This window comes from Salvelinus fontinalis, chromosome 6, assembly GCF_029448725.1.
Source record: "Salvelinus fontinalis isolate EN_2023a chromosome 6, ASM2944872v1, whole genome shotgun sequence".
NCBI lineage: Eukaryota > Metazoa > Chordata > Actinopteri > Salmoniformes > Salmonidae > Salvelinus > Salvelinus fontinalis.
Genome location: NC_074670.1, coordinates 68,883,181 through 68,909,018, shown reverse-complemented (window position 1 = coordinate 68,909,018; position 25,838 = coordinate 68,883,181). Strand labels below are relative to the sequence as shown.

General features: G+C 43.9%; 3 protein-coding genes across 3 annotated transcripts; 1 reads left to right on the top strand and 2 right to left on the bottom strand.

Annotated features, from left to right (window-relative positions):
• Positions 1-1,556: 1,556 nt before the first annotated feature.
• On the top strand, positions 1,557-11,126 carry kcnk4a (potassium channel, subfamily K, member 4a). Its single transcript, XM_055927952.1, has 8 exons — positions 1,557-1,778; positions 3,125-3,193; positions 6,635-6,910; positions 7,840-7,957; positions 8,164-8,324; positions 8,691-8,877; positions 9,101-9,237; positions 9,446-11,126. The coding sequence occupies exons 3-8, from the start codon at positions 6,722-6,724 to the stop codon at positions 10,403-10,405; spliced, it is 1,752 nt and encodes a 583-aa protein (XP_055783927.1). The 5' UTR covers positions 1,557-1,778; positions 3,125-3,193; positions 6,635-6,721; the 3' UTR covers positions 10,406-11,126.
• A 1,508-nt stretch (positions 11,127-12,634) lies between these two features.
• On the bottom strand, positions 12,635-18,913 carry tgfb5 (transforming growth factor, beta 5). Its single transcript, XM_055927513.1, has 7 exons — positions 17,580-18,913; positions 16,524-16,687; positions 15,811-15,943; positions 15,455-15,565; positions 15,012-15,198; positions 14,575-14,728; positions 12,635-13,100 (listed from the first exon to the last, which is right to left on the bottom strand). The coding sequence occupies exons 1-7, from the start codon at positions 17,971-17,973 to the stop codon at positions 12,942-12,944; spliced, it is 1,302 nt and encodes a 433-aa protein (XP_055783488.1). The 5' UTR covers positions 17,974-18,913; the 3' UTR covers positions 12,635-12,941.
• Positions 18,914-24,103: 5,190 nt separating this feature from the next.
• trmt112 (tRNA methyltransferase activator subunit 11-2) lies at positions 24,104-25,646 on the bottom strand. Its single transcript, XM_055927512.1, has 4 exons — positions 25,408-25,646; positions 25,188-25,289; positions 24,864-24,956; positions 24,104-24,604 (listed from the first exon to the last, which is right to left on the bottom strand). Exons 1-4 carry the CDS (start codon positions 25,480-25,482, stop codon positions 24,503-24,505), a joined length of 372 nt encoding a protein of 123 aa, XP_055783487.1. The 5' UTR covers positions 25,483-25,646; the 3' UTR covers positions 24,104-24,502.
• Between the last annotated feature and the right edge of the window lie 192 nt (positions 25,647-25,838).

The following is a 25,838-nucleotide window of genomic DNA, read 5'->3' as shown; positions in this document are numbered from 1 at the left end:
CTGAAATATAAGATCCCAGAAATGTTCCATACTCACAAAAAAACTTATTAATCTCAATTTTTGTGCACAAATTTATTTACATCTCTGTTAGTGAGCATTCTCCTTTCCAAGAGGGATGGCATATCAAGAAGCTGATTAAACAGCATGATCATTACACAGGTGCACCTTGTGCTTCAGACAATAAAAGGCCTCTCTAACATGAGCAGTTTTGTCACACAACACAATGCCACAAATATCTCAGGAATGTCCACCAGAGTGGTTGCCAGATAATTGGATGTTAATTTCTCTGCCATAAGCCGCTTCCATCGTCATTTTAGAGAATTTGCAGTACATTCAACCTGGCCTCAACCGCAGACCACGTATATGGCGTTGTGTGGGCGAGCGGTTTGCTGATGTCAACGTTGTGAACAGAGTACCTCATTGTGGGGTTAGGGTTTGGGCAGGCATAAGCTACGCACAACAAACACAATTGCATTTTATCGATGGCAATTTGAATGCACAGAAATAATGCGACAAGATCCTGAGGCCCATTTAATTTTTTTTAATCTGTGACCAACAGATGCGTATCTGTTTTCTCAGTCTTGAAATCTAGGGCCTAATGAATTTATTTCAATTGACTGATTTCCTCATATGAACTGTAACTCAGTAAAATCCTTGAAATTGTTGCGTTTGTGGGCCTCCCGAGTGCTAGCTGTGCCACTAGAGATTCTGGGTTCGACTCCAGGCTCTGTTGCAGCCAGCCGCACCGGGAAACACATGTGCCAGCGCACAATTGGCCCAGCGTCGTACGGGTTACGAGAGGGTTTGACCGGCAGGGATGTCCTTGTCCCATCGCGCACAAGCGACTCTTGTGGCGGGCCGGGCGCAGTGCACGCTGACATCGTCGCCAGTTGCACGGTGTTTCCACCGACACATTGATTTGGCTGGCTTCAGGGTTAAGTGGGCATTGTGTCAAGAAGCAGTGCGGCTTGGTTGGGTTGTGTTTCGGAGGACACACCGCTCTCGACCTTCGCCTCTCCCGAGTCCGTACGGGAGTTGCAGTGATGAGACATGACTGGGACTACCAATTTGGATACCACGAAATTGGGGAGAAAATGGGGCAATTTTTTAAATAATAATTTAAAAAAAACTTTGAATAAATAGAAATTGTTGTGTTTATATTTTTGTTCAGTATAAATAATGATCTGCTTTATATTTTTGTTCAGTATAAATAATGATCTACTTAACGTGGGCATATTTTGGGCGAGTTTGAGCAAATTGAGGTGTATAATTACTGATCTACAAATTGTATTCCCTGCTACATAATAGGTTTTGTGCGATTAAGATTTGCTGCGCTACACCTCCACTGGCTTTGGCTATCCCTCCGCCAAACACATACGTACAACCAGACATTGATTGATTGGAGAAAGCATGTGTCAATTACAGAACATTTCCTAGGGTTTTCTACCTGCAGCAACACCAGTGGACAGTGCTGGAACTACTGGAAAAAGCAGTGCCTCAAAACTCCTGGCCCTATGAGAGAGACACACATACACACACCCACACTTCCTATAATCCCTCTTCTCCTCCATCACAGTGATGTAGAGTCCTGAGCATGGGGAAACACCTTCCCACTGCCAGGAACACATACACACACTTACTTAGTGGACACACACTTCTACTCTGTGAGCGTTTGGACATACACACTTCTACTCATAGAGCGGTTGATGGTGAGAAGAGCCTGGACACCAAGAAGCACATACTGGTTCTTCAGACTTCATCGTTTCTCCTGAACTCAGGTAGGATTTAAAGTCAGTTGCTTTGTTCAGATTGGTTTATTTGCTCACCTATTAGTAATATACAGTATTTGTTATCTGAAAATACATTTATGTACTTGTTTGTGGTGTGTGGATTGCAAGGGAGAACTAACTGGCATCATCGTATGTATAACGTGTTTCTGTGTTCAAGTGTAGGCTTTGGTTCTGGTGGGGTCATCAGTTTTTTTTATAGTGTACACCTTTTTTATAGTCTACACCTGTTTTTTTATAAAATTAGCACATCATTTTATTTAACAAGGCAAGTCAGTTAATAACAAATTCTTATTTACAATGACGGCCTAGGAACAGTGGGTTAACTGCCTTGTTCAGGGGCAGAACGACAGATTTTTACCTTGTCAGCTCAGGGATTTGATCTAGCAACCTTTTGGTTACTGGCCCAACGCTCTAACCACTAGGTTACCTGCTGCCCCAAAATGTACCTGGGGACATTATCTGTTTTTGTGACATTTCATTGAATGATTTACTTACTTGCATGACTGTCAATTGTTTTTCTCCCCAAAAACAGTTTCATAGCTTTCAGTCAGTGATTTGGGTAACAAAATCTAACTGTCCTTCCAAAGAACATTAGCCATATCAAATGCTGAGGGAAATGTTGGAAACATTCTTTATGATGTATCTTTAAGCTCTCAATATAAATGACTGATAGCATTACATTTTATTGTATGACAAATGTATCCTAAAATATGAATCATTAGACAAATAACCTGCTGTTTTACATCCATCTTATGAGCTAGGTGGAGACTGGCGCCAAAGCCTCTTCCCTACTTGGCAGTTCTGTACTCCTTTTTGTTTTTAACTGCAATACATTGGAAACATGATGATTTATCACAATTTATGTCACGCTGTTTGAGCAGGGATATTTCACAACACATCAAACACACATATCTTACAAAGATATAAAAATATGCCAGGATAGGTTTAGACAACGATAACAAATAATACATTTTCAGCCAATGCATAGACGTCCATACAAACCAATACGTTCCATTAGATCAGAATGCTAACAGAGAACTCCAGGAAATATCAGAACGTTGACGCAGTTCTTTGGAACACCATGGCCATCTTCTGGTTCTGGAGGTGAATATCATTTAAAGAAAACAAACTGTTTAAACTAGATAAAGATAAGCATCCTAAACATACTTAGATTAACAGCGAGATGTATGTTTAGCAGGTTGGCAGAGGCTAATCGTTTAAAAACGTTGGCCAGTTGATATCCGGGGCAGTCTGGTGAGTGTCAGTGTGTGTTGTTATGACAGGGGCACTAACGTAGACGCTGGTCTGAACCCTCCTACTATTCCCCCTTTCAGCCCTGGGCCTGGTAGAGAGGAGAGAGAACTCTCATCACCAGATCTTCAGGATGGATAAAACGTGGACAAGTGAGTTGTTTAGAGCGGGATGTCTTAACGGTAGTAACGTCACACTTTTCTCTTTGGGTAAATCCAGTTGAATTCAATCACTTTTTGACAGCACCCCTTTTGATTTGAATGAAATCATATATACATATATACATATTTGCCTAAAGTGATTTTTGGACCTGAATGCCGAATCATTCAAGAGATGGCACTTCTTTGGTACTCCTTGTGTATATTATGTCCTTATTGTTATTTTATTGTTACTATTTCCTTTTTCCTTTTTTCCTTTTGAACTCTGCGTTGTTGGTAAATGTCTCGTAAGTGTTTCACAGTAAAGTCTACACCTGTTGCATGTGACATAGAATATATATATTTTTTTTTTATTTGACCTTTTTGCATACCCCACCATACCTATTTTATACTAAAAAATGTAAAGTAATTTCCAACATTCACTCAATGCATTCTGGGTTTTTACAAAGTGCAGGACAAGCTATTCCATCAGAACATGTTATCGGACAGCTAGATGATACCTACTTATATTTTGGAAGTTAATATATTCCAATTAGATAAAAAATGAGGCATAATAACCATCATCTGAAGATACTATTAACACACAAATATTATTTGCCACGGGATAAATAGCAGAAGAATAACTGCAGATAAATAATGCTCTCATTGAAAATGGTACACCCGATGTTGTCTTCTCACACTATTCAAACTCCACAATCGAATAAATAGCTTTTGAAGCTCTCTTAGCCAATAGATCACATATTGAAAACAAATAATCTGAACTGAACTCCAAACATATTTAGGGATTTCTGTGCCTCCTTGACAAACACAAATGAATATCCAAAAACAGCATGTGTATTTTTTCCCGCGAACCTGTGTAACCGGTGTGAAATTGTTAGCGGGGTGCGCGCTAATAGCGTTTTAATTGGTGACGTCACTCGCTCTGAGACCTTGAAGTAGTTGTTCAACTTGCCCTGCAAGGGCCGCATCTTTTGTGGAGCTGGAACGATGCTTCGAGGGTGTCAGTTGTTGATGTGTGCCGAAGGTCCCTGGTTCGAGCCCAGTTTGGGGCAAGGAGAGGGACGGAAGCAAAACTGTTACACCTGCACATTATCATCTTCTCTCATTTGTAGCAACAATGTGAAGGTTTATGCCTGGGGGAAACGGTGTTGCAGTAGTCTAGTGTGAGGGGTTATGACAGGGGGAACGGTGTTGCAGTAGTCTAGTGTGAGGGGTTATGGCAGGGGGAACGGTGTTGCAGTAGTCTAGTGTGAGGGGTTATGGCAGGGGGAACGGTGTTGCAGTAGTCTAGTGTGAGGGGTTATGGCTGGGGAAACGGTGTTGCAGTAGTCTAGTGTGAGGGGTTATGACAGGGGAAACGGTGTTGCAGTAGTCTAGTGTGAGGGGTTATGGCAGGGGGAACGGTGTTGCAGTAGTCTAGTGTGAGGGGTTATGGCTGGGGATACGGTGTTGCAGTAGTCTAGTGTGAGGGTTTATAGCTGGGGGAAACGGTGTTGCAGTAGTCTAGTGTGAGGGTTTATGCCTGGGGTAAACGGTGTTGCAGTAGTCTAGTGTGAGGGTTTATGGCTGGGGAAACGGTGTTGCAGTAGTCTAGTGTGAGGGGTTATGGCAGGGGAAACGGTGTTGCAGTAGTCTAGTGTGAGGGGTTATGGCAGGGGAAACGGTGTTGCAGTAGTCTAGTGTGAGGGGTTATAGCTGGGGGAAACGGTGTTGCAGTAGTCTAGTGTGAGGGGTTATGGCTGGGGAAACGGTGTTGCAGTAGTCTATTGTGAGGGGTTATGGCTGGGGATACGGTGTTGCAGTAGTCTAGTGTGAGGGTTTTATGGCAGGGGAACCGGTGTTGCAGTAGTCTAGTGTGAGGGGTTATGGCAGGGGAAACGGTGTTGCAGTAGTCTAGTGTGAGGGGTTATGGCAGGGGAAACGGTGTTGCAGTAGTCTAGCGTGTGGGGTGCAGGAATAATGACAAGTGAACCTGGGGAGCTGTGTGTTCACATTGCCCTTAAAAAGGGAACCGGACTCAGATCACCTCTGGAGAGGGTCTCAGTTCGGTTCGCTTCGGAGGCTCTTTTGAGAAGTCTGAGTTCCATTGGAGTGTTCACACTGCACAAAAAAATGAAGCGAACCGCACTGAGTTCACAAAGAATGGCTGAAAGGTACCACGTGTGAAAACACCCATAGACCCTATTTTACATCATCTGACGTTTTTGTGTTGTGCCCGCCATCGGTTGAGACAAAACATGCTCTTGAATACAGGGTTGTTGTCATGTTTTGGCTGTTAATTGTACTCAAATGGCAATTAAATTGAAATGTCAACTTTCAAATGCTACCACAAAGATGGTAGAGAATGTTGACTTGAATGGGATTATCTTTTGTTTTAAATTATACTGTCAATTCTCCATAGGAAACTTATTGAAATTATAGAAATCTAGACAATGGAATGGACATGACCATTTAATTTGACATTCAACACAGGTGGACCGGCGGCCATCTTTGTGGTTTTAATTAGAAGTAAACATTTCAATGGTGTTCCAGCTAATTTACAGTGGTCTGAATCGATAGGTCCATTCTATGAATTATATTTCTATGATAGAAATGACACCCACCCTGTATCCAAGAGCATGCTGTGTCTCAACCAATGGTGGGCACAACACAAAAAGATAAAGCATATGCTAATATGAAAAAAATCAGAGTTTAGGCATTTTTAGGTAATTGATGTTGAAGGTTAAATGTCATTTTTATTTAAACTTTTTAAAAGAAATGATCAAGTAGTTTGACAACCCTGTTTGAAAGCGTTTAAATGATATCAAATTCAACCATTTATCTTTTCCAGTGATGAAGACATGTATGTCTCACGGTGTGGCGGGTTCTGCAAAGCGGGTTAACTTTGAGCACCATTTATCTCCTGAATGTTCTGGCATTCAGGTCCAAAAAGTCACTTTCTGACCACTTCTTCCATGGGCAAACATGTATGGAAAGTGTTGTTTAAATCATAAGGGATGATGTAAAAAAGTTATTGAATTCAAGTGGATTTACCTCTATAGGAGATAAACTTCATATCTTGTCTCACACTTTCATGTTCTGGAAATGACCAGAGAACCACCTGCTCTATGTTGTTTTTTCCTTGATATAGCTCCTCAAATAATCCCCATTATCAAAGTTGTTCCTGATCTTATATTTCCAGAACGAGATCATCATCATTGAACACACACACTCAAAATCCTATTTTCCCTAACCCTTAACCCAACCTAAACCCCTAGCTCTAAATTTAAACCTAATCTTAATCCTATTTGTGAACCTAACCCCTAAACCTGAAATAGCCCTTTTCCCTTGTGGGGGCCAACAATTCTTTTCCCCTTGTTTTACTATTCTGTTTCCTACAAGGATAGTAAAACCAAACTAAAAATGGTGTGTGTGTGTGTGTGTGCGTTCATGCAGCTGTGCCACCGTGTGTATCGTGGAAGAGGCCGTAGAGCAGACCCTGGCGAAACCTGACTCCTGTGGTGGGGGGGTGAGCTCGGGGTGATGCGGTGCCCCACCCTGCTGGCCCTGCTGGCAGGGGTCATGCTGTACCTGGTGATAGGGGCGCTGGTGTTCCGGACCCTGGAAAGCCCCAAGGAGAGCAAGGAGCATGAGAAGCTGCTCTGTACCACACGTGACTTCCTCCAAAACCACTCCTGTGTCACCGCACAGAACCTCAGCGACCTCATCAAGGTACACACACACCAGAGCACACACATTTGAGCAGAGAGATAGACACACACACCATAGAGCACACACATTTGAGCAGAGAGATAGACACACACACCATAGAGCACACACATTTGAGCAGAGAAATAGACACACACACCATAGAGCACACACATTTGAGCAGAGAGATAGACACACACCATAGAGCACACACATTTGAGCAGAGAGATAGACACACACACCATAGAGCACACACATTTGAGCAGAGAAATAGACACACACACCATAGAGCACACACATTTGAGCAGAGAGATAGACACACACACCATAGAGCACACACATTTGAGCAGAGAGATAGACACACACACCATAGAGCACACACATTTGAGCAGAGAGATAGACACACACACACACATACCATAGAGCACACACATTTGAGCAGAGAGATAGACACACACACCAGAGCAAGCAGACATAAACACACATAATATACACCTTGGCAGGAATAACTTCAGAGAGTGAAAGCATACACTTGAACAGACAGACGAGTTAAAACACATCTGAGAAGAACCTCATCTAAACAAAGTCCAGTGTAGAACCCCCACTGAGAAGGTGTAGCTCAGGGGTAGGCAACTACATTCAGCCATGGGATGATTTTTGTCAGTGTGGATGGTCGGGGGGCCGGAACATAATTAGAATCATTTGTAAATGAATCACAACTAGGCACCAAAAGGGCTTTGAAATGAAAATTATATTGAGATACAATCACGTCTTTTTTTTTTATTCGTGGGATATACTTGGAAACAGATTTCCTAAATTAAACACATTTTTAGCTGAATTCCTGGTAATTTTATATATTTGTATTTATTTATCTATTTACTAAAAACTAAAATCGTAAAAAGAACACCCCCAGATGTAGCCCTAGCCTGTCTGTTCTGTCTCTGTACTGTCAGAGTGTGGTGAAGGCGGTGGAGGCGGGCCTGGATGTAAAACACAGCTCCACCAACTTCACTAGCAGGTGGGACCTGGCCAGCGCCTTCTTCTTCTGTGGTACCATCATCACCACCATCGGTGAGCCTTTGTTCATTTTTTCCCTCCTGCAAACCGTTTGGTAATAACTTAGTCAGCCAGATGTGTATTTTGAATTTGACAGAAAATGAATTATCCAATCTCAGAAAATACAATGAACCTCAATAGACATGCTGGTGAATTGAATCATTTTTTAATTATATAGATGAACATATAGGTGAATGTATATGGTCTCCCTCTGTCCTCAGGGTTTGGTAACCTGTCTCCCAGGACCAAATGGGGCCAGCTGTTCTGCGTGTGTTATGCCTTGGTAGGGATCCCTATGTTTGGTTTCCTGCTGGCTGGTGTCGGGGACCACATGGGGACGGGGCTGAGGAAGGCCGTGTGGAAGATGGAGACACTTTTCCTGGTGAGACTGTCTTGTCTCAGGGGCTGCTTCATTTACAGGATGTCATCTCATTGTACTCGCCTGTCTCAGGGGCTGCTTAAGTGATGTCACTGTGCTGTAAACAGAAGAGGCCGTCTTGGAGTCTCTAGCATTTGAAACATGTTACACACAAGTAGAACAGAAGCCAGCTTACACATTCAGTCAGTCATTAGATACTTCCCAATTTAACTTTGCAGTACTAAAAAAACGAAACTTTATTGTTTATCAAAGAAAAGGCACATTATTTGATCATCTTGAGGAAGATCTTACCCTCATCTCTCCTTCTTTTAATTCATCAGTCTCTCCCTTCTTATTTTGTATCCCCCTCTCTCTCTGCCCCTCTCTCAGAAGCGGCGGGTCAGTCCCACTTATGTGCGGGTCATGTCTGCCGTTCTGTCCATCCTGATTGGCTGTCTGATCTTCCTCGCCGTGCCAACGCTGGTGTTTAAGGAAGTGGAGGACTGGTCCTTTCTGGAGGCGCTCTACTTTGTGGTCATCACCCTGACCACGGTCGGCTTCGGAGACTATGTAGCAGGTATGAAGTGAACACTTGGTACATGAAAGACACTGTACACACTTTGGACAGTACAGACTCTGGAGAGTACACACACTACACATTTCTATCAGGATACACACTTTGAAAGATACACTTGATATTTCATAGGGATATGGACCTGTCTAAGCCCTTTTGTTTGTGTGCATGTGCATGCATGTGCTCCTTCCATGCGATTCCAATGCGTCAATGTCCTTGTGCATAGGTGCTAACCGGCGGGACGGAGATCTGTTTAAGCCCCTTGTGTGGCTCTGGATAGTGTTTGGCCTGGCTTACTTTGCTTCCATACTCACCATGATCGGGAACTGGCTGCGGGTGCTGTCCAAGAAAACACGTGCTGAGGTGAGTGGTAGTGAGTGGGACACAAACCAAATGATTGGAAGGGCTGGTGAAAGGGAAACAGTCGATATGACAAGATCTGGACAAAGATTTACTGAAAGGGAATTTGGATTTGTATTGTCGATATTTACTTATCCTCTGTCTCTGTCTTTCTCTGGGACACCTCTCTTTCTCTGACTCTTTCCCTCTCCCTCCCCTTTCTCTCTCTCAGATGGAGGAGTTGAGGGCCCATGCTACAGACTGGACCCAGAACATCCAGAACATGTCCATGGACTTCCGGATCCCCAACCCTCTGGAACTCAATGACCCCTTCCTGCTGCAGCGGCGCCGCTGGAAACGCAGCACCCGGCGACGGGTCCGCAGGGGGGCGCTGGGGCACCGCGGCAGGCAGGGCGCCATAGGGGAGAACGGACATCTGCCCAATAGGTGGGTCACACGCTCCATGACCCGTCTGGAGGTCGTGAGGTTAGGGGGGGGTGAGGTTAGGACTGAGGGGGTGAGGTTAGGACCAGGGATGGGGCTAGGGGTAGGTTTGAGGGCAGATTGCAGGGTCAATGCGAGGTCAGAGGGCCGGACGGTTGCGAGGTCGCTGTCGATGCCTGCGGCGCGCTCCGTGATGGAGTTAGACTATGACCCTGATCCTGTTGCGATAATGATGATGCCATGGGAGTCGGGCTCTGTGTCCGAGTCTCCAGAGTCTGACTCCAGATCAGTTGTCTCCTCCTCTGACTCTCACACCTCTGACATGTGTATGCCAGGGCGGAGGATGCCTTTTGCTAGTTTTGACCCCAGTGGGTCTCTCTGTACTGAACAGAGGGGACGCCATGGAGGATCCAGGCTGGTATATTTCAGGGAGGACGTCCGGTTCCCTGTGCCTCTCCAGCAACTCCCCAAGTCACCCAACTCCACCATGCCGCTCCCCATGACCCCTTTGCCCACCCCGCCAGGCTGCAAGATGCTAGATTTCTTCGGGGAGAACTTGGCCTACATCGACGAGTCGTCAGACACGCTAAGTGACCGGAACCAGACGGTTGAGGGGGGTGTCAGTCCTCGTCCCCGGATACACCGCAGGAGGAGCATGAGGAGGCAGCTGAAGGAGAGGAGGGACAGCGACATGCAGCCCCCCTCTAACCCCCCGACTCCTCCCCCCCTCCCCCATCTCAGAGACTGACACAGTGACATGCAGTCCCCTCCTCTAACCTCCCCACCCCTCCCCCATCTCAGAGACTGATGAACAAACTGACAGACACAGGTCATGAAGGGGGATACTAAGGCTGGTCTTTATTACCAGTGTCCAAAGGAGAGGCAGACCTTAAAGCTCAGATGGACTTATGTACTGGGGATAAATGTGGCCCAGGCCAACAATTCATTAGATCTCACTGACTGAGGACCACAGTCACCATTGAGAAATATTTGTATGAAAACCAATGAATGTATTCAGCAGCACAGATATAGAATATATAAACTGTCTCAGCTCAGTGAAGTCAGACTCACTGGGTTGAGAAATAGTACCAAGTGTAGTACAACAGCTCCTCTGCATAGGTGTAGAGGCTGCTGTCCTGTCTGCTACTGGAGCTCGGCCCAACCTCAGCCACCGTTTTTAAATGACACTAAAGTGGAAGGACTTTTTTTAATAACCATTTAGATCTGGTGTCAGAGGTCCATATCTCTGTATATCCAGTGTCCTTCAGCATGTGGGATATTCAGTACTCTGCTTGTATAGCTTGTTTGTTTTGACGCTGTTCTCTTGCCCTGAATGTGTATGTGCCAAACTGGTATTTAAAATAGAATTGTGCTTTTCTAAATAAAGGAAAGTCCTATACAAACCTACAATACTGTATGTTTGATAGACTGATGAGATAACAACATGATATACTGTGTAGAGAGGCCTTGGGGAGTGGTGAGAGAGGTGTGGGTGGGGCTGGAAGGGATGTCAGATTGTATGTGCACATACTACACACACAAGCACAGACACACACACACTACACACCATCTCAAGGCCACTCACCCAGACACACACACTCAGACACCCAGAGGAGTGTTACTTTGGGATAAGTGCAGGTTGAATATAGTAAGGGGTAGTTAGGTGGAAAGGACTAACAGATGCTGGGCTGGTTTACAGCCGGGGACGGAGGGGTGGGACCTCACCACACCTCCGTCCTGCAGCCTGCCAGCCACTCAGGGGTCTACCCCCCTCACGTCCTCTCACCCCTCCTTCCCCCTTACAGAGAGGCCACACGCCCCCGCCCCCCCCCCCCCCCCTTACAGAGAGGCCACACGTCCTTTTCCCAGAGAGGAAGGACAGGGACGGGCGGGGCCCCAGAAAAGCTCACAGGGACTGGGGGAGGAGGAGAGGGTTAATGGGGGTACAGTCTGGTTACTGTGTCAGGCGCAATGTCCAACGCTCTAGGCACTATCTATTTTTCATCACCTTTCTGTGTTTGGCGCATAAAGCAGACTGACTTGGCAGCCGAACAGACCCACTCTGTTTCTCTCTAGGTTCAGTGTCAACCACAGGAGTACACAGAGCATAGAGATAAACATACAGAACACTACAGTCTCTCTCTCAAACCACTGAAATACCAGAAGGCCTAAATATAATTTGAGTTCCAGGGTGGATGTATTTTGAGTTTTTATGCATCTTATCAAAAGTGGTTAACGTGGCCAAACTTTGATTTGTGTGACTGGATCCATGTTACCAATATGACCTTAACATTTTATACAAACAGCAATCAAGTAAGAAGTAAATGACAAATAAATAAAACGTTTGGTTACAGCTGTGCAAAGCCCTACCATCCCAGACCTAATAGTTACACATTTGCTAAGGCTACAAAATGGCTACCCCTGTCCAAAGTGGATGTGTTCCAAATTGGCCCTATCAGCCCATGTCTCTCCTTTGAAAACCTCCTTTCTGTTTCATTCCTCATCTCCTCTCACCACAAACCCTGAACGGGTTTAAATCTGGCATTCCGTGAGTGGTCGCTTTCTGGAAATCTTTCACATCCTGTTTACGCCAGCAGATTTCAGCCCTTACCGCAGAGAGCTGGCTAGAGGCCTCTACTGCCTGGACACACAACCTCACTCTCTCTATCCTTTCTTTTGCTTTCCCTCTCTCCTATATTTCTCGCTCTTTCTCGTTCTCTGTCTTCTCCTCACTCCCCTCTCTCGCGCTGTCATTTTCTCTTCTCTCTCAGCCTCTTTCCCTTCTATTCGCTCTCAGACTCTTTCTCTCTCCATCTCCTTCTCTCCCTCTTTCAGCCCAAGGGAAAACTAGCTCACATAAAAATCATCTCCCTTTAGTAAATGCACACAGATCTCTGCCTAAAGCTACTTGGTAGAGTTCACAATCTTATGCAACAAGCACACATTGTATTTCCAATCAAAACACTTTAATATCAGATTTTGAAAACGTGAATAAAGTTTAATAAAGCTATTTCAATGAATAAGATATTTACAGTATTTTTGACCTTATGAAAGTGGGGAAAAGATCCACAGCTGAAGACAATTTCTCAGTTTCATACTTGTGAGATTTGAAAAAAAACAACCTGTGCCAGACTCCGACTGTGTAAAATGTGTAAGTGAAATGAAGGGTTGAATATATAGAAAGAGAGGGTCAGTCTGTCCTTTTTGCTTTGAGGACCACAAGTAGTTGTTTTGTCCAGCTCTTTTCCTCCTCCTTCCCCCTCTCCCGCCGCTGGGCTCCTGTGTCAGCGGCACTTGCAGGACCTGACCACCATGTTGGAGAGCTGCTCTACCTTGGGCGTTCGGCCCATGAAGTAAACGATGGTCAGAGGCTCCAGGTCCTGAGGTACGCAGCACGGAGATGCCGACGCCTCAGGGTTCAGCTTGTTATACAGCGGCAGGATCTGTGTGAGTGAGAGAGAGAACATGAAATATCACAACACCACTACTTAAAGAGAGAGTTCAACCAAATTACAAAATGACACATTTGTGTCCTTACCTTGTAAGCAGTCTATGGACCAGGTATGGAAGCAATCCATGCTTTGCTTTAGTTTCCCTGGAACTGTTTCCTTTTGTGGCACAAATCCCATTCAAGTCATGGGACCGATATTTAAATTTTTTGCACGTCATATGCAAACCATCCGAAAGTATCTAAAATTGACTGTGAAGCTCAACAAAGTCACTTATAGATGATTTGAATGTTATGAGCGAAAAATGATAACGTTTGCGTGACTTGAATGGGATTTGTGCCACAAATGCTAAAACGTTAGCATGTGGAAACAGTACCAGGGAAACTAAACCAAAGCATTGATTGCTGTCATAACTTGTCCATATTTGTATTTGGTATTTGCATTTATTATGGATCCCCATTGGTTACTGCCAAGGCAGCAGCACTCTTCCTGGTGTCCAAACACATTAAGACCCTTATATTACACCTAAAACAAAAGCTAAAACAAGACATCATATAACACTGTCACACCACCACATATCCACGACTGCTTACAAGGAAGGAAACTAATTGGTCAATTTGGGCGCACTAACCCTTTAAGTACTTCCATCTAACCCTACTACTGTGTTGAACAATATGGTTCTGCAGGAGCACTGGGACGTGTAACCAACGGACTGTGCATGGTGCTGAGATGACAGGACATTTCAGCTACTTGTATAGCCATGCTGTAAAAGTGAGTGTATGGTAATAAAGCCATAAGACCTGACTGTGACTGAGGTGATAGAACATTTATGCCAATGTAGTGGTTGGGGGTTAACTAACCATGTTGTAGTGGTTGGGGGTTAACTAACCATGTTGAAGTGGTTGGGGGTTAACTAACCATGTTGAAGTGGTTGGGGGTTAACTAACCATGTTGTAGTGGTTGGGGGTTAACTAACCATGTTGAAGTGGTTGGGGGTTAACTAACCATGTTGAAGTGGTTGGGGGTTAACTAACCATGTTGAAGTGGTTGGGGGTTAACTAACCACGTTGTAGTGGTTGGGGGTTAACTAACCACGTTGTAGTGGTTGGGGGTTAACTAACCACTTGTAGTGGTTGGGGGTTAACTAACCACGTTGTAGTGGTTGGGGGTTAACTAACCATGTTGTAGTGGTTGGGGGTTAACTAACCATGTTGTAGTGGTTGGGGGTTAACTAACCATGTTGTAGTGGTTGGGGGTTAACTAACCATGTTGTAGTGGTTGGGGGTTAACTAACCATGTTGTAGTGGTTGGGGGTTAACTAACCATGTTGTAGTGGTTGGGGGTTAACTAACCATGTTGTAGTGGTTGGGGGTTAACTAACCATGTTGAAGTGGTTGGGGGTTAACTAACCATGTTGAAGTGGTTGGGGGTTAACTAACCATGTTGTAGTGGTTGGGGGTTAACTAACCATGTTGTAGTGGTTGTCAGCGCTCCAGAGGTATGGGCAGCTGCCAGAGCAGAAATTGGCCTTGTAGCCCTTCGGCTCGTGGATCCACTTCCAGTTCAGGTCCCGGCGGAAGTCGATGTAGAGCGATCGCAGACAGCAGCCCGCGCCTGAATTCCTACAACAGGTAGGAGAGATGGACAGAAAACACTCTTTCATTCTGATCCACACAGGATATATCCTACTTAATAAGTTTCAGGACTGCAAGCCTAGCAGACTCCCTATAAGCCTCCAACAGATTCATAACAACAATACAACAATCATCAATAATGTGGCTATGAACAAATATACAGAATCACTGCATATCAAAGACCAAAATAAAGAGAAAGCTCTGATAAGTATATTCTATGGTTGTAGATAATAATGTAGGTATTTGGCTTCTGGATCAGTGTTTCCCCTACCTGGAGCAGGTGGTGGGGTCTGCAGCGGCCCTCCTTTTGCGGGTCTTCTTGCCTGGGTTGTCTACCCTGTCACTGGGCAGCAGGGTGAGGATGAGGTGGGGGGTCTTGGTACTAAACTCTACCTGGCCCTTAGCCAGGCCTGCCCCCGGCTTCCGTACCTGCTGCTGAAGCAGCTCATCATCCAGACCTTGGGAAGAGGAGGAGGAGGAGGAGGAGAGGGGGAGGGAGAAGAAGTGGGGGGAGAGGAAAATGAGGGAGAGGGGTGAAGGAGAGAAAGGGTTGGTGTGGAGTGATCTCATGGAGACATACTGTAATGGGAACATTTGTCAGCTAGAATGCTGTGTGTAAGTGAATTGAGAAGCTCAATCATCATTTTTTTTTTTAAGAGCCATGTGTTATGTGTCTATGTTACTTAACATAAACAAGTTCTACAACAAGCAGACCTGCGAAGCGTGTCTCCAGCTCCTCACTCTTATTGAAAACAATGCTGTTGGTGGAGGGAACGAAGGTGCAGCACGGACAGTGAACACCCAGCTTCAAACCCAGGTTCCTCTCTGAAAGAGTGATATGGAGGATGAGAGGATAAAGTACAGGTAGAGAGATGGTGAGAGGAGAAAACAGATATTTACCTCTAAATGTGTGTGCAATGACCACTAACTTAACAACATTCAAGGTGTCACGTAACATTTTAGGGGATTTGGGGGCCATACGTTATGTCACGTAAAATGTTACGTGACACCTTGAATGTTGTTAAGTAGGTAAAGGGGTATAGAGCAATATGATATGCTTGTCAACGTACCCTTATGAGCCAGCCAGTCCTTCACAGTGTCAGTGACATCCACAGAGAGCCACGCCCCCTTGGTCCTTGGGCGAACAGTTCTGGAATCGATGTATCTCTGCGAGGGGCCTGTTGGCTCTTCTGGCTTTATCACCTGACAGAGGCATAGAGGGAGAGACAAAGAGAACCAGAGGATAGCTTTTAACCCTCTGTAGATATGCTCATGAACATCAGTCCACTGCTCGCACAAGGGAGCGTTTACAATAAAAGTGACTCCAAAATGACACTACATTATTTACCATTAATTTCTATTGGGCACAAAATAATCTGAAACACAACCAAACTGAACTGCAAATGTATCCAACACGTTTGTAGAGTCACAAACTAGGACTAAGGGATCAAATACTCAACTTTTGACTACTTTCTTTATAAGAATTTGAGCGGTGTCAATGATTTCAACCCCTACCTTTTTGAGAGAAACAAATGATTACTTGTTAAACAAAATCTCTTTCTCTGAGCAATAGTATTAATATAAAATAATATAATTTCCCAAAACACTTTTGCATACAATATAGCTCTGTATTATTTATTTTATACAATCATTATTGCTCATTTTTATGAGGGGTGTCAATAATTTCAGACGCCACTGTATTGCAGTTGCAGTTTTATGATATGATACCTGGAGTGGGTATATGGTATTGTGATGGGTCTACCTGGTGTAATGTTGTCAGTACCTGATAGATCTCTATTCTCTGCTCTGAGGTGCGGGCCTGGGGGTTGGGTGCTCTGTAGATTCTGAACTCAGCTTTGACCAGGGTGCTGGAGTTTCTGTCCACACCACTCACATCGAATCCCACCACTCTGTAATATGGGCTGGGGACTGGAGGGTTCACTGCATCTATGGGAGGGGTAAGAGATATACGACTTATTAGAAATACTAATAACTGGACATCAATTCATTAATAAATATGCAATCGTCACCCCAACCTATATGCACAAATTACCTCGACTAACCTGTACCCCCGGACATTGACTCGGTACCGCTCTTCTTGAACTGCACTGTTGGTTAAGGGCTTGTAAGTAAGCATTTCACGGTAAGGTCTACACTTGTTGTATTCCGCGCATGTGACAAATAAAGTTTGTTTTGAATCTACAGTATATGCTAAATATTGTATAGCCTATACGAGCGTCTCACACACATATCCTAAGTCATCGAGGTATCTGACAAATGGTTGACAACTTGGCAAGGGTGGTAGGCAGGGTTGAGTTGGTTACTTTCTAAATGTAATCCGTTACAGTTACAACCTGTCGAAAATTGTAATCAGCAACGTAATTTTTGGATTACCCAAACTCAGTAACACAATCGGATTACTTTGTTACTTTTGGATTACTTTCCCCTTAAGAGGCATAAGAAGAAGACAAAAAGGATCCATCAAAAGCATTTGGTGTGACATCATAGTGGTCTCTGACCTGTGGTCAGACACTCAGTTGGAACGCATTTTTTCAGTGCTGAATTGGATGTCATTGATAAAACAAAAATATGTCATCATGTATTTTTTCCCGTGAACATCCTTTCTGAATGTAAAAGTAATCCAAGAAGGAATCATGTAGTTTTTCAAAAGTATCTGTAAAAAAAACGTATTTTTGTAATCAGATTGGTGGTTGGAAATCATTATATTTATAGTGCTCGACAACGTTTTAAAAAATATATATAAATCACTGACATACAAATGGACCACGATTGATTTGCGACATATATTGAAATTATGATTGTGGAAAGTTCCACTCACTGATGTCTGTGCGCTGCGGAAGCATGTCTATGCGCTGAACCTCTTTTGCGTAATAATCCTCCTCGCTGCTCTCCCGGTCGCACGCGGACTCGGCCTGGCGCGCACGCTCCTTCAGCAGCTCCCGAGTGCTGTTGTAGAGCAGCATCACCTCAGCGGGCACAGTCTCGGGCTGTGGGCTCGGTGCGGGGGGCTCCGGTGGACTACGGTAGCGGAGCTTGCTGAGGATCTGACCGCGAACGGCCTCGATGCGCTTGGACTTCTGATCATCCAGGCTGAATGACTGGCAGGTGGAGAGCCCCTCCGCGGACACCGCCAACCGGAGCAGCAGCAAGGCGAGGTGGGTGAGCCACATAGTCCGGTGGTCAGATTGGTGAACGGATTCACTCGGCTCCATATGAAATCTTCTGGAATCTTTCAGTCTGTGTCTGTCCGGTGCAGGCAATGCGCACTGAGGACCTGTGTGGAATCCAATGCGCACTGGCGAATGTTTTAGCAACTCCCAGAGTGTAAACTTGAACAGAGAATTTACGTTTGAAAAACTTCTAACACGTAATAAAAATGAGAAAAAAATCTGCCAAATAATAGTGAAAAAGAAATACAACTACAATTTAAGAGTGCTAAATGACAAACATGCAATGTAAATTTAAGAGTTCAGCCCATGTCGTACATTGCAAAGTTCTATCAAATCATTTGGAAAGTGTATGTTTGTTCATGTTCTTCTCTGAGAGCCTCTGAGCCTCTGAAAGAAAATCACTGCCCATAAGTATTTTTTCTATTTTTTATTCTCGGTACTGAATGCTATACATTCCGGCTATAAGGGTGACTTCACTGGTTAAATAAATTATAGTCATGGGCTATGAATTTACAAACATTTTGAGAAAATGTTGAGATGTAAACCAATCAGCATGGTTGCCTAGTCAAATTCTTTCACACTACATAAAAGTTAGAATATGATTAAATCCTCGATGGAAGAAATATTTGTACTCCCGGAAAATAAAACTCCTCCAGAAAAGTTGAAATATATTATAGAGTTTAAGGTAAGCGTTGGTACAGTCACATCCTTAGAAAATTAAGAAACATCTAATCCTCCTCTTGATTCTTCTGATGTGGATATCAGAGGGGGGAAAACGATCCACTACAGCAAAAAGGTCTGATCCCACTCTTTCATTCCTTGTCAAGAAAAAAAATCATCCAGAGCTGTGGGACAGTAACTTCAGTGTGCAATGCAAGGTGTGCGTGAAAGAGAGAGACAGACAGACAAAGCAACAGACAGAACGAGAGACACAGTGGGTGATGGGTATGTGTTATTATGTAGGTATCTCCCTCTCATCAATTCAGAAAACACACACACACACACACACACACACACACACACACACACACACACACACACACACACACACACAAAATCTGGCAGATATATTTTGGGAAATTCTCCACACCACAAAAAGGTTTGCACAGGCCTCCCTTCTATCCTCAGGTAAGTATCCTGTTGAAACATGTCAAAACCACCACTTGATAAGTAGCCAGGCCTAAAATCTGTCCATGATTTGTCCATGTTACCCAGTCTCCATTGAAAAGCAAAGTGATAGATGGAGTTTGCTAATTCCTTGGCTTGTCATATTTGACTGATCATGGTCTCATTCGTCTTCCCTCTAGTTATTTCCATAACTGTGACATGTCTCCTAAGTGTGTCCTACATAAATGTAGACCACTTGTCCCATATCTAGTATTTATTTCAATCTTTTAATTTTCAGTTATAATAAATGAGTAGCCCAGTTATTCAGTCCCACCCTGTCTCTTTATTTCTCTCTCTCTCTCTCTCCCCCTCCTTCCCTCTCTCTTATTCTTCTTCCCAGTCTCATTGTTAATTACAGTTCAGAAGCCCGGGACTGTTAATCTGTCAAAGGAGGCTTTTATTGCAGCTCTCTCCCCATCCCATTATACTGTTATTATAGTTTCGGCTTCAAGGCTGTAATTGCAGTAAGTAGAAGGGATAGGTACTACAGAGAGAAAGAGACAGAAAGAGACGCAAGCAGCCCAAAGGCTTGTGGCAGGCTTTTCTCTCTTTGCAAGGTTTCTAAAAATGATAACACTGCAGGGGAAGTTTGGGAACAAACACTTTCTTGTTTCAACATGCTGTGCCCCAGAGCCTCAGACGGTGCACCCCTATGGCTGCTCAGAGCAAATTTTGCCTACGTGGATCTAGGGATGTTTGGCAACAGCCAGTGTTACTGTCTGACCTGGGGTTAATGGATCAAAGGGGCCTAGTGGTTAGTTGTAGAATTGCAATGCGTGGGTATAAAAATACTTCCTCAAAAACAACTTATCCCTGGCTGGAGCTTTTTCGCTTTTCCTCAGTCCAAATATAGTCACTGCTCGCCACGTCATCTATCTCCTAGCAGTTCTCCTGCCTGCGACAACAAACTCAAGGATATGGTTCTCGCACGCACGCACACACACACAAACGCTGCTGTCCCATGTTATAGAGACATTGAACCACTGGTCACTCCCGTTTCACACTGTGTATTTATATACTGTATCCCGACATAGCTCATTCTAATATTTCTACTACTGTACATTGTATTTTAGTTACACTGTTTATACACACCACATTTGTATTTATATACTGGATTCTTGACATAGCTCACTCTAATATACAGTACATGACCAAAACTATGTGGACACCTGCTCGTCGAACATCTAATTTCAAAATCGTGGGCATTAATATGGAGTTGGTCCCCCGTTTGGAGGCTTTTATAGCAGCACTCTTCTGGGAAGGTTTTCCACTAGATGGTGGAACATTGCTGCGTGGACTTGCTTCCATTCAGCGACAAGAGCATTCATGAGATTGGGTGCTGATGTTGGGCGATTAGAAGCACAGAATCATCTAGAATGTCATTGTAAGCTGTAGCGTTACGATTTTCCCTCTATGGAACTAAGGGGCCTAGCCCGAACCATGAAAAACAGCCCCAGACCATATTCCTCCTTCACCAAACTTTACAGTTGGCACTAAGCATTCGGGCAGTTAGCGTTCTCCGGGCATCTGCCAAACACAGATTCGTCCGTTGGACTGCCAGATGGTGAAGTGTTATTCATCACACCAGAGACCTCGTTTCCACTGTTCCAGAGTCCAACGCAGCAAGCTTTACACCACTCCAGTTGACACTTGGCATTGCGCATGGTAATCTTAGGCTTATGTGTGGCTGCTCGGCCATGGAAACCCATTTCATGAAGCTCCAGACAAACAGTTCTTATGCTGACGTTGCTTCCAGAGGCAGTTTGTAACTCACTAGTGTGTGTTGCAACCGAGAACAGACGATTTTTATGCGCTACGAGTTTCAGCACTCGGCTATCCCGTTCTCTGAGCTTGTTTGGCATACCACTTTGCAGCTGAGCCATTGTTGCTCCTAGACGTTTCCACTTCACAATAACAGCACTTGCAGTTGACTGGGGCAATTCTAGCAAGGCAGAAATTTGACAAACTGATTTGTTGGAATGGTTGAATCATATGATAGTGCCACGTTGGTGCCAATGTTTGTCTATGGAGATTGCATGGCTGTGTGCTCGACTTTATATACCTGTCAGCAACAGGTGTGGCTGAAATAACCAAATCAACTAATTTGAATGTGTGGCCACACTTTTATATATATACAGTGTATCTACTGCTATACATATCATTCTTAGTCTAGGTTGTGTAAATTCCCCCGGTGTACATATGTAGGTTGCATTTTGATACTGCTAGAGTGCTATTTGGGTTGTTAATTGGATTCGTTGTTAATTGGATTCATCCCGCCATCCTTGATTTCTTTCCTTTCTTTTTTTGTATTTTTCTGCATATTTTAGCTGTTTGACCGCATTGTTAGGAGCTAGTAACATAAGCATTTTGCTGCACCGCTATAACACAGGCTAAACCGTGTACGTGACCAATACACTTTGATTTGATGATTTACAGTTGAAGTCGTAAGTTTACATACACCTTAGCCATATACATTTAAACTGTTTTTCACAATTCCTGACATTTAATCCTAGTAAATATCCCGTTGTAGGTCAGTTAGGATCACCACTTTATTTTAAGAATGTGAAATGTCAGAATAATAGTTGAGAGAATGATTTATTTCAGCTTTTATTTCTTTCATCACATTCCAATTGGGTCAGAAGTTTACATACACTCAATTAGTATTTGGTAGCATTGCCTTTAAATTGTTTAACTTGGGTGAAATATTTTGGGTAGCCTTCCACAAGCTTCTCACAATAAGTTGGGTGAATTTTGGCCCATTCCTCCTGACAGAGCTGGTGTAACTGAGTCAGGTTTGTAGGCCTCCTTGCTCGCACATGCTTTTTCAGTTCTGCACAGAAATTGTCTATGGGATTGAGATCAGGGCTTTATGATGGCCACTCCAATACCATGACTTTGTTGTCTTTAAGCCATCTTGCCACAACTTTGGAAGTATGATTGGGGTCATTGTCCATTTGGAAGACCTATTTGCAACCAAACTTTAACTTCCTGTCTGATGTCTTGAGATGTTGCTTCAATATATCCACATAATTTCCCATCCTCATGCTGCCATCTATTTTGTGAAGTGCACCAGTCCCTCCTGTAGCAAAGCACCCCCACAACATGATGCTGCCACCCCCGTGCTTCCCGGATGGGATGGTGTTCTTCGGCTTGCAACCCTCCCTCTTTTTCCTCCAAACATAACGATGGTCATTATGGCCGAACAGTTCTATTTTTGTTTAATCAGACCAGAGGACAGTTCTCCAAAAAGTATGATCTTTGTCCCCATGTGCAGTGGCAAACCGTAGTCTGTCATTTTAATGGCGGTTTTGGAGCAGTGGCTTCTTCCTTGCCGAGCGGCCTTTCAGGTTATGTCGATATAGGACTCGTTTTACTGTGGATAGATACTTTTGTACCCGTTTCCTCCAGCATCTTCACAAGGTCCTTTGATGTTGCACTTTTCGCACCAAAGTACGTTCATCTCTAGGAGACAGAATGTGTCTCCTTCCTGAGCGGTATGACGGCTGCGTGGTCCCATGGTGTTTATACACTGCTCAAAAAAATAAAGGGAACACTTAAACAACACAATGTAACTCCAAGTCAATCACACTTCTGTGAAATCAAACTGTCCACTTAGGAAGCAACACTGATTGACAATACATTTCACATGCTGTTGTGCAAATGGAATAGACAAAAGGTGGAAATTATAGGCAATTAGCAAGACACCCCCAAAAAAGGAGTGATTCTGCAGGTGGTGACCACAGACCACTTCTCAGTTCCTATGCTTCCTGGCTGATGTTTTGGTCACTTTTGAATGCTGGCGGTGCTTTCACTCTAGTGGAAGCATGAGACGGAGTCTACAACCCAAACAAGTGGCTCAGGTAGTGCAGCTCATCCAGGATGGCGCATCAATGCACATCAGTGCACATTTGTGGCCTGCTGGAGGTCATTTTGCAGGGCTCTGGCAGTGCACCTCCTTGCACAAAGGTGGAGGTAGCGGTCCTGCTGCTGGGTTGTTGCCCTCCTAGGGCCTCCTCCACGTCTCCTGATGTACTGGCCTGTCTCCTGGTAGCGCCTCTATGCTCTGGACACTACGCTGACAGACACAGCAAACCTTTTTGCCACAGCTCGCATTGATGTGCCATCCTGGATGAACTGCACTACCTGAGCCACTTGTGTGGGTTGTAGACTCCGTCTCATGCTACCACTAGAGTGAAAGCACCGCCAGCATTCAAAAGTGACCAAAACATCAGCCAGGAAGCATAGGAATTGAGAAGTGGTCTGTGGTCACCACCTGCAGAATCACTCCTTTTTGGGGGTGTCTTGCCAATTACCTATAATTTCCACCTTTTGTCTATTCCAGTTGCACAACAGCATGTGAAATGTATTGTCAATCAGTGTTGCTTCCTAAGTGGACAGTTTGATTTCACAGAAGTGTGATTGACTTGGAGTTACATTGTGTTGTTTAAGTGTTCCCTTTATTTTTTTGAGCAGTGTACTTGCGTACTATTATTTGTACAGATGAACGTGGTACCTTCAGGTGTTTGGGAATTGTTTCCGGCGATGAACCAGACTTATGTCTACAATTTTGTTTCTGATGTCTTGGCGGATTTCTTTTGATTTTCTCATGATGCCAAGCAAAGAGGCATTGAGTTTGAAGGTAGGCCCTGAAACACGTCCACAGGTACACCCCCAATTGACTCAAATGATGTCAATTAGCCTATCAGAAGCTTCTAAAGCCATGACATTTTCTGGAATTTTCCAAGCTGTTTAAAGGCACAGTCAACTTAGTGTATGTAAACTAAATTGTGATACATCGAATTATAAGTAAAATAATCTGTCTGTAAACAATTGTTGGAAAAATGACTTGTGTCATGCAAAACTATAGTTCGTTAATTGGAAATTTGTGGTGGTTTAAACACGAGTTTTAATGACTCCAACCTTAGTGTATGTAAACCTCCGACTTCAACTGTATCACAGTTTGACATACTTTACCTTTCATTCATGACTATATATAGTATTGATATGTATTTTTTGGTGTGTACCGGTATTTATTTATCAGTGTAAATTAATTACAAAGGAAAGCAGTTTGGGATACCAAGGAAACCAAGGAGTTGTACTTCTACGGCAAAAAATGCACCGAAACATTTTTATAAAAATAAATAAAACAAAATCAGCTCACAGATATTGGACAATGTAGAAGCATTCAGATCCGGTCTGTGGTTTTCTTGGGGCAGCAGTGTGTTCACATTTCATTGCCCCAGGTACTATACTATATAACCAATTCAACAGTGTGGTATTTCTTCCTATACACTCAAACAAGAGTCCAGTTTTCCCCTCACTTCTAATGCCAGCAGTCCCATACAATGAACAGTTGGGGTGAGAGGGTGGTGGGGGGTGTTAGCGTATAACCAACCCCCCTCCTCTATGCCTCGTCCTCGTTCAGCAGCATGTTGGGGACCCCCCGAGAGATGGGGAACTCACGGCCAGACTCGGGGCACTGCAGACACCCTTCCAGCACCTCCACCTGGACAGAGAGACAGATAACACGTCACATCACCTGTAGTTACTATGTGTGTGTGTGAAAATAGGGTTAAACCTACAATCACTTTTTATCAAGCAGAATGAAAGTGCCAAAAGGGAACATGACGGAGACTCTACCTAACCTGACCACTAGATGTCCTCATATTCCCATAATAAATGCATTGTTTCTTTCTATTGACCAAAAATAGTAGTCGATAGAACTAAGTAATGAATAACAATAGGTTATTTATGGTGATCCTCACCTCCAGCAGAACCCTGTGTACTTTACGCAGGAAGTCTTCATTATTCTCATAGTCCGTGACCAGCTCTGCAGGTAAATCTTGGAGATGACCCAGCTGGAGAAAAGACCACAGCTAGGAATTAGGATATACAGGAAGACAGTGATATTGCCATACAACCACAATAACAAGATTTTAGGAAAAGCCTTTCTGTATCAGACCCAAGTATAGTTAGTGTACATGTCATCTAGGCTGTTGGCCTAGCTAACTATTCTACCTCTGTTGGATACAGTAGCTTGAAATGACTTTGTACAAGTGTGTTAGTGTTAGTCAAACAGACGGACTAACCCCATCAGCCGCCTGAACCAGAGCGCTCCACTCCAATTTGGGGATCATTCGACTCACGAAATTGGGATTAAACTCCACCTCACTCACTTTCACCTCCGTCGCCTGGGATCCGCACAAACGGGATGAAAAAAACACATATTAGCTAGCTAAATACGTGGTGCATTTAACACATTGCAAGTTGCCGCAACTCTGCCAGCTAGTTTTGAGCAGACTTCCTTACCTTGATGAGGAGAGGGTATCCTTTGGTTACCCCTTTCACGTGAGACGTCAACATGTTGTGCGTCAGTAGTTTCATGCTTAGTCTATGAATGTCGCCTATATAATCAAAGAAAGTGAGAGCACCAGTAACTTTGTCAATATATACTGTATCTACACTAACTATAATTCTCTACCGTGCAAACTGAAAACAATGCGTTTACATGTGGACCGGAAATGTCGAAATTGTAACAGTGAACAGTTTCCCCCAAACACAGATCATCCTAAAAACAGGTTCCTAGCAGTACAAATGGTTTCCGGAAATCAGATAAAAATATAAATTAACTAGGCAAGTCAGTTAAGAACAAATTCTTATTTGGTCGTCCTGCGGGGAGGGGGGTTGGGATTAACAATAAAAAATATAGGACAAAACACACATGATAAGAGAGACACCAC

What these genes read in the sequence shown, in the direction of transcription:
- tgfb5 (XM_055927513.1), bottom strand. Translation starts at nt 17,973, where the DNA reads ATGGAGCCGAGTGAATCCGTTCACCAATCTGACCACCGGACTATGTGG. An exon ending in TCCGCAGCGCACAGACATCA is followed by an intron (nt 16,688 to 17,579) that starts GTGAGTGGAACT and finishes CCCCTCCCATAG; the next exon opens with ATGCAGTGAACCCTCCAGTC. An exon ending in GGACTGGCTGGCTCATAAGG is followed by an intron (nt 15,566 to 15,810) that starts GTACGTTGACAA and finishes TCACTCTTTCAG; the next exon opens with AGAGGAACCTGGGTTTGAAG.
- kcnk4a (XM_055927952.1), top strand. Translation starts at nt 6,722, where the DNA reads ATGCGGTGCCCCACCCTGCTGGCCCTGCTGGCAGGGGTCATGCTGTAC. An exon ending in ACCTCAGCGACCTCATCAAG is followed by an intron (nt 6,911 to 7,839) that starts GTACACACACAC and finishes CTGTACTGTCAG; the next exon opens with AGTGTGGTGAAGGCGGTGGA. An exon ending in CCAAGAAAACACGTGCTGAG is followed by an intron (nt 9,238 to 9,445) that starts GTGAGTGGTAGT and finishes TCTCTCTCTCAG; the next exon opens with ATGGAGGAGTTGAGGGCCCA.
- trmt112 (XM_055927512.1), bottom strand. Translation starts at nt 25,482, where the DNA reads ATGAAACTACTGACGCACAACATGTTGACGTCTCACGTGAAAGGGGTA. An exon ending in GATACCCTCTCCTCATCAAG is followed by an intron (nt 25,290 to 25,407) that starts GTAAGGAAGTCT and finishes TGCGGATCCCAG; the next exon opens with GCGACGGAGGTGAAAGTGAG. An exon ending in TGGTTCAGGCGGCTGATGGG is followed by an intron (nt 24,957 to 25,187) that starts GTTAGTCCGTCT and finishes TCTTTTCTCCAG; the next exon opens with CTGGGTCATCTCCAAGATTT.